Source organism: Bactrocera latifrons, unplaced genomic scaffold, assembly GCF_001853355.1.
Source record: "Bactrocera latifrons isolate USDA-ARS-PBARC rearing strain unplaced genomic scaffold, ASM185335v1 scaffold_98, whole genome shotgun sequence".
Lineage (NCBI taxonomy): Eukaryota > Metazoa > Arthropoda > Insecta > Diptera > Tephritidae > Bactrocera > Bactrocera latifrons.
The window spans coordinates 3,472-11,945 of NW_017537689.1; the positions used below are offsets into that span (position 1 = coordinate 3,472).

An 8,474-nucleotide genomic window follows, 5' to 3' on the forward strand; every position below is an offset into this window, starting at 1 on the left:
AAATTTGCATCGTTGCTGATCCTGTGCTTTTAATTTTAAAATAAAATAAATAAATTTCATAATAACTTACAGATTTTGTTAAATATTTAATTCGAGTAAGAAGTAGCTGCTTGAGCTAGTATAAGTACGATTTATTAAAAGTCGGAAAATTACTTAAAATAAACCAAAAACTATTTAACAAAAAAAAAAAAAAAAATAAAAAATGGATAATCCAGCGTTTGTAAAGGACTTGGAAAGTGATATCGGTGAGTTCACAATACTTCAACTATTATAGATAATATAGACTTGCAGTCGAAATAATTTTGTACGATTTTTTTAATTAAGTAACAGATATAATTCGAGATTGATAAATTTTGAGCATAACAGCTATCATTCAGATTTCAAAAGTCCATTACTTAGAACTTCGTTTCATTAATCAAGGTTAGAAAAAATAGAATGCTACTAGAAATCCATCTAAATAGAAGTATCGTTCATATCCATGCATTCTAATTAAAATTGTTTGTTGTCATGACATTTGTCACTTAAATTTTTTTTTTAAGTGGGCGTAACTTAGCCCCTAATAGGTTCAATAAACAAATCCCACAAATCATTAAAGCTATAGCAATGAAACGAGCACCTTTGGTAATAACCATGTACATTAGAGAGGGTTGATTTACAGAGAGCTAAAAAAAAACGGAAAAATCGCTTACGTGTCTAAAACCGGTTTCGAGCCAGGGATTTTTAAGGCTAAGTTTTCAGGAATCATTCAGTTTTTGAGACATCTGAGTGATATTTAATACGTAGATGCATTTTACTATTTTATTGATAATTTGTCGAAATCGGTCAGATCGGACAACTATATCACATATCCCCCATAAAACTAATTATTCCGATTTTTTAAACTTCGCCTTAAAAATCAATGACTTCAAATTAATAGGAATAAAAATAAAATTGAATAATATCTCAATAATTACTTGACTAATTTAAAACTTCTACGAGTAAACAAATACCCAATAGCAGAAAGATTGTCGATATATCGGCCAATATGTGATTTATCTAAATGGAATTTTGGGAGTTTATAACAACGGTGCATTTTTGTGCCGAAAATAGATATAATAAATATAATAAGAGCGTTTCTAACTTCTGGTGGGCTTTATACCGCATATATATATAGATCAATCTGTAATATATACTATGTTAAGTGAACATATAATATTTAATATATTTTAGTTAAGGGGTTACATGGGTTATTAAATTCTACTGCACCTCTAGAATATTGTAATAATATTTCCAGTTGATCTGAGTAATAGTTCGGAGATACAGTCTTGTGCGCTCTAGGTAAGCTAAGTCCTCCGTCCTAAAACGCATTTTACTCGAAACTGTGTTTTTGAAGTCGGTTGGAAAGATTTCTCGAGAACTACTCAACCGATCTTCATGAAATTGTACATGGCGTCGCAATAGCAGAATATTTGGAAATATTTTTTTTTTACCAAAAATGTTATAATTTCATTGATAATTTGTTCGTAACAGTAAAAATATGTATCGGTTTCGTCGAATAATGAATTTCGATTTTTTTTTTCAAAAAACTTTTTAACATTAAGTTTTCTCAACAATTGAAAGTATATCCCCGACTTGCGAGAGTAAAAATAATCTATGATTTGGAAGTCATCTAGACTTCTTCAGCTTCATTCATAGACTTGTTGTAACCCCACAGAAAATAGTCTAACGGCGTCAAAACAGACGACCGAGGCGGCTAACTGACTGCACCATTTCGTGAGACAACAAATTCACCACACTTGGTTTTCAATAAATCGATTGTAACATTCGCTGTGTGGCTTATCTCGCCGCTCTGTTGAAACCACATAATGTCCAAGTCCATATCATCAAATTCGGCCCAAAAATATTCGGTTATAATTGAGCGGTAGCGATTCCCATTCACAGTAACGTGTCAGTCTTGATCATCACGGAAGAAGTACAGCCCAATGACGCTGCCGGCGCATAAACCGCACCAAACCGTAATTTTTCCGAGATGAAATTGTATACTTCATGAGTTGGTGATTGCTGCCTAAAAAAAGCGTTTACAATGCTTATTGACGAAGTCATTCAGTCAGAAATGAGCCTTATCGCTGAAGATAATTTTTCGATGAAAATCCGGATCATTCTCAAATTGTTCCTCAGCTCAATTCACGAACAAGCGACAATTCTGGTGATCAAGCGGCTTCAGTTCTTACGGCAATTTTATCTTGTAAAAATGTAGGCGAAGATTTTTTCGCAAAATTCGCCACAACGACGTAACAGAGATGCGCAGCGCTTGAGAACGACGGGGAGAGACTGTTTTGGGTCTATTCTTGACACTACGGGTACTTCTTTGGCTCACTGTCATGGGAACATTTTGTACTGTTTCTGTGGATTCAAATTTTCCACTTGATGCTGAATCTGACAAGCTGATTATGACGATCATAAATTGAAAGTAGCGCTTGAGGTCACTGACTCCGAATTTCGGTAGTAAATTTTATTAATTTCGACTCGTTGTTGGTTCGTATATCTTGCCTTGTTTGCTGTCACTATCGGTCTAATCTTGTAGCGTCCTTATTGAAAACCCTGTTATATGAAGATATAAATTTCCTTTAATTATACACTGAACAGGGTATATTATTTGTCGCGAAGTTTGTAACAACCAGAAGGAAGCGTCGGAGACCCTATAAAGTATATAAATAAATGATCAGTATGTTGAGCTGAGCCGATGTTTGTCCATCTGTTGTCTGTCCGTCCGTCTGTCTGTATATATATATATATATACATATATATGAACTTGTCCGAATTTGTCGAATTTTGTAAACGTCACTTTCTCTTCAAGAAGCCGATATCGGACAAATATAACATATAGCTGCCATACAAACTGAACGATCGGAATCAAGTTCTTATATGGAAAACTTTCATATTTGACAATGTATCTTCACAAAAGTTGGTACAGGTTATTTTCCAAGATAATAATGTAATATACGAAAAAATTGTTTAGATCGGTTAACTATAACATATAGCTGCCACACAAACTGAGTGATCGGTATTAAATGCTTGTATGGGGAACTTATTAATTTGACGATATTTTTTCAAGAAATTTGGTATGAGTTATTGTTTATAAAATTTATGTAATTTTGGAAAAAATTCATCAGATCGGCTCACTATAACATATAGTTGGCATACAAACCAAAGGATCGGAATCAAGGGCTTGTATAGAAAACTTTCGCATTTGACGTGGTATCTTCACGAAATCTGACATGGAATATTGCTTAAGGTAATAACATAATCTCCGATAAAATTGTTCAGATTGGATTAGTATAACACATAGCTCCCATACAAACTGGACACATAGTTAATAAAAGAAATGCACCTGTGAAGGGTATATTAGCTTCGGTGCAGTTGAAGTTAATCTTTTTCTTGTTTTATTTTCAAGTTTACCACGAAGTTTTCAACATTCGGAAGGAGACGTCCTCGGTTATATAAAACTAACTACCAAAAGCAATTTCGCAGTATTATAATAATAATCTTAGCTCGGCGCAAGGATTAAAAAATCAAATCAGAGAGAAATTAAAATAATATAAATAATCACATAAATTGTACTTACATTATTTGTAATTACTTGAATTTAATTATTGCACTTAAAGGTGCTTTTTTTATGGAGAAATATGACAATAAGATAACAATACGAGACGTGTGTAATTAAACTATCAACTGAAGTGCTGCCTGAGTGCTGTGAAGTAGATAGCTTCAAATAATGTAAATAGTTGTGTGGCTGTTGTTGTTGCTAGCAGGCGCAGTCAAAGTAAATAGCCGAGTAAGTGCGAGATTTGCGCTAAGAATAGGATATCAGAGGAATTAAAAAGAAAACAAAAGTTATGGCTGTAGTTGCAGTTAGAACTAAAACCTCCCAATTTAGATTAGCGTTTGCGAAATAATACGAAATTCGAAATAGCCAATTTCGTAAATCAAAACTTTTTTCTGCAAATCATGTTTGTATATACTCGGAACAAATTGTCTTTGTGGATATTGACACGCAATTACATTAGGGCATCATTAAAAAGTGTTATTCCGTTGTTTACTTGAATTTGTTAGCACAGATATTACAGTTATTTTATTTGTGTTTAACTGCTATCGTTTGCCTTTGAAAATTGACGATAAAAAGTATCAAATCTTTAATATTTTCATAATTTCTTTTTTCAAAGTCGTGTGTCTGTATGTACATATGTGCCATAAAATTATTTGCCAATGTCTGTTTTGTGTTAAATAAATTTATTTAATACTTAGAAAGATCATAAACTCACAGAGGGGGAATGTCGGAATTCTTTGCGAATTGTGAAATTGACAGTCGTGTATTTTGTATTTTTTGCGACATTGGAATGACTCTGAATAGAAGTGTAGCAGATGCAACTTTAATGACTGCATTGTTTGCGAAAATTAACAGTCTGACAATATTTACAAGGAGTTTTAATGAAGCTTTTAAATTTTTAAATAGTTGAGGCATCAAGTACTGTTTCTATTGAGTTATTTTGAAAACTGAGTGAAACAAAGTTTTTGAAAACTTCGCCCAAACAATGATCGCGTTTTCGAAAAGTAAAACGAAACAAGTAAGGAAGGGCTAAGTTAGGGTGCAATCGAACATTTAGTATATAATATTTGCTTCCTGGGGATCGAAATCCAAGCAATTTCATATACATACATACTATATTTAACTCATTTGCTGACAGACACATAAGGTTTCTTAGAAAAATGAAAACCATATTATGTAGTGTAAGGAAGTTTTATCTATTTTCCCCAATACCACAATTGACATATCACATACTAAAGAACTAATCATACAGAGTAAAGTCAGCCTGATGTTCGAAAATCCTGATATTTGTTATATTGGGGTAAGTCAAGTTTTCGCTCAAATTTATCTATTTTAGTTACGAAGATACACTGTTATTAATATTGGCCAATATATGCACTACAAAGTTGCCTGGGGCTAATGGAAGTACCGGTCCGATTCAACACATTTTTGATGTACAGACATACCATTGTCAGAGAAGGATTATCTCTGAATTTCAAATATATATCTCAGACATAGACCGATATTTTGGAACAAAAGTCAACTGTAGTTACTGGGTTGCAAATATTCGGTACCTAGGGCATTGAATAGTTTTTGTTGGATTTGAACAGTTTGTGCTCATAAGTTGGCACGCACTAAAGGCAATATTGGTGAAGAATTTTATCGTATTACATTGATTGCTTCTTAATTTGTGTACTGGAAACTGAACGAATCAAGTTGAATTTAAAATTGTGCTATATGGAAAGTAGGCGTGGTTGTTGTCCGTGTTGCATTTTCACAATGTGAGAAAACATAAAAATTTTAGAAAAATGTCACATACCATATCCCATGTGTTAAATTATAGTTTTATATCTTAATTGAGTGCTTAGTTATGGCCTTTAATACGATTCCGGTTAATGCCGGTTTATTGGCGTGGCAGTGATCCGATCACGACCGTCTACGAACTCGATTTCTTTTTGTACTAAGGAACGCGCATACCAAGTTTCATCAAGATAGCTCAAGTTACAGCTTGCACGGACGGACGGACAGATTTCAACTTTTCTCGTCATTCTGATAATTTATATATATATATAACCCAATATCTATCTCGATTATTTTTAGGTGATACATACGTTAGGTGAACAAGACTATAATACTTAGTTGCAACTGGTTGCAAGAGTTTAAAGAAGCTGAACCTTTTATTTAATTTATTTAATGCTACTTCTATAGTCTTAGGAATTATACTTAAAATATATATTAATATGCCCATAAATTTCAATTAAAAATTAATTAACTATGTTCTGTTAAAATCTAAAAACGGCAGATTTATAAACTCGATTTATAGCAGACATACAGTATACATCTACAACAGTTGGTATGAAAAAATCTTTAAAATCGTCATTCAATAAGTCAAATGGCCTCGTATTTTCAAAAATCGTTTGCATAGACGAATCTTGCTTCATTTTGCTTTTGAATGACAATTTAGCCATAGTTTAATTTCATCGTAATATTTATATATTTATGGGTTTCACTTTTAGTTGCTTTCTTTCATTGTGGACTTTATTGTTATCTGATAAGTGAGGGGTCTTACAATTTTTAAACATTCATCCAATGGCCAATAGATATAAAAAATGTTATGGGAACCATTCTTATGGGTGAACTACACATGGAGGTGAAAAGGGAGGACTGCTTTTGATTGAAATCAAGTTTCGTTAGGAAAAACAAAAAAAAAAAAAAAAAAAAAATTAATAATAATTTATACAAATAGATTTCTTAGCCAATACAAGAATGTCAACGCTAAATCTAATGTACCATTCATTGTTATTTTGTTTTAATTTTGTTTTTTTTTTCGATCTCGACTAACTTTTGCAATGCGGCTTGCTTGTTTGTTAGACATCATATTCTTAAGCCTACTCCAGATAGATTACTGAGCATCTTTTTTGCGACCTCCACTCGACGTCGTTTTAGCAGAAGATTCAGCGAGTCTATCATTCACCCGTTTCATACTCAAAACATTAACCAAAAACGGCTGAGATCCTCTCCTATCTCTCTGAAGCCAACAATACGATTTACAATCACTGTTTCTTTAACTTTTTCGATGCTATCATCATTAACAAACTGATTTTATGCAAGTCGTCGATTAGTTCTCGACTTTCACTGAATATTTTGTAGTAATCAAATACCGTGTTGGTGACAACGCCGTAGAGAAATAAAACTGAGGCGCTGGGATGATTCCAGTGCAGAAGTAAGTAAAAGTTTATGCTTATTACAGGTACCCTCTTAGAATTCCGGACTCGATAGGAATTGTTCCCCATATCCGTCCTCTAATGCTAGATAAAGTAGACTGCCCAAACACTTCTACAACCTTTTCAACGATTCCGTAGACGGGATTCTATTGGAATTTAAAGCAAACTCTTTGTTATTTAGTGTTTTTTATGATCTCTCTTTATTCTCGTAAAGAAACAGCTGTTAAACATACTCTAATTGACATATGGAGAATAGAATTTGTAGGAAAATCTAAGAAAAAACAATGTCCGATTCCGTTTGTACGCGCAATTTTAATGGATCAGCAACGGTCAAGGTAATTACTTTCTACAAGTCATGTGTTGAATACAATGCTCGCGACAGACTGCAAACGACACCTGTGAAATATTAAAATACACACGTTCTTATGGACGCACCTATTTTGACAGCGGCACGACTATACGACTGCAGGCCGACAGTTGTCGTTCTCGCTAACTTCAATTTAATCCTATATTTGCCAACGACAGGAGGACGACATTGGAGTTGACAGTATAATGGAAGATAGAGAGATGAGGTAAAGTGGTGATGCCACTAATATGTAAAATTACTCAAAGCTCTAACAAACCTGACGTTATTTTACAGATAAAAGCATAAAATAGCTCTGTTACATCATTTATAATAACAATTTTTGATAATTTAAAACAAATAAATTTACCTATTTACTTATTTTTTGCTTAAAAATTTCACTTTGAACAAAATATTAAAATTTCATTGAAGTGCAAGGTATTAGTATGGCCACAACGAAATTGTGTACATGCAAAATGGGCAACTGCGTTGTTTTGTGTACATGTCGGCCATTGTTATGTTGCTGCCCTCTCACAAACGTTCATGTAGTAGGATTCACAACGCCATTTTCAGTTCACTGTCGTGCTGCTGCAGACTGTCGCGAGCATTGTGTTCCGCACATCGTGGATTAGAATCAACCTTCATAAAATATACATAAAAGCTGTAGCTAGAGAACAATGATTGGTGAACCTTTTTTGAACCAAATTTTTCGACGAATATATTCCTTTGCTTTTGGAATGAAATTCAAAAACATTGAGTTTCTAAACTACGGCGCCTTTGAGGTAGCGTCAAAAACCAGGTTATGTTTAATAAAAAATTTCAACCAATTAATAGTATAATTTTGAAAAGCAGCTAATATATGTACGTATCCGACTCGTAATTGTTCATCGGAGTTTCAGGGTAAAAGCATTTTACTTAAACTAAATTCACTTTTTTTTTTTTACTTAGCAAGAATTAATAGTTTTTGTTAATTTTTAAATAAGTGAAATGCTGAAATTGAGGTTAAAAATTTTCAATAATGTACTTACCACTATAAAATTCCTCTTTTTTTGGTTCTGGAATTGATTTTAATGTGGGAGAATAAATGAACTTTTGAAACAATATGCCAATATATTAAATTTTTCACTGAGTGTCCCACTTTAGATTAAATGCGCACATATGGAACTGAATGAAAACACACACACGAATTAACGCGTTCGTTAAAAACTAAAAAGGAAAGAAAAATGAATATTAAACGAAATGRAAAAAATGTTTTACAAAAGAAAAATAATAATAATAAATAGGTGTTAAATTTTGGATAAAAAATTAATAAATTTATAACAAAAAAATCGTAAAAGCAATT

At 32.8% G+C, this 8,474-nt stretch overlaps 1 protein-coding gene and 1 long non-coding RNA gene across 6 annotated transcripts in view; one reads left to right on the top strand and one right to left on the bottom strand.

The window, feature by feature from the left end:
- LOC108977952 (synaptic vesicle glycoprotein 2B) overlaps window positions 1-8,474 on the top strand; it is a 55,266-nt gene that overhangs the window by 349 nt on the left and 46,443 nt on the right. For 4 of the 5 annotated variants that reach the window (XM_018947949.1, XM_018947948.1, XM_018947950.1 and 1 more), the window contains exon 2: window positions 73-245. In XM_018947949.1, coding sequence (XP_018803494.1) covers window positions 203-245 — 43 coding nt within the window. In that variant the 5' untranslated portion in view covers window positions 73-202. The remainder of the gene's footprint in view (window positions 1-72; window positions 246-8,474) is intronic. The other variant, XM_018947952.1, reaches the window with a different exon arrangement.
- Window positions 8,194-8,474, bottom strand: part of LOC108977956 — a 140,008-nt gene continuing 139,727 nt past the window's right edge. The window contains exon 3 of the long non-coding RNA XR_001994074.1: window positions 8,194-8,338. This is a non-coding gene — a long non-coding RNA (uncharacterized LOC108977956). The remainder of the gene's footprint in view (window positions 8,339-8,474) is intronic.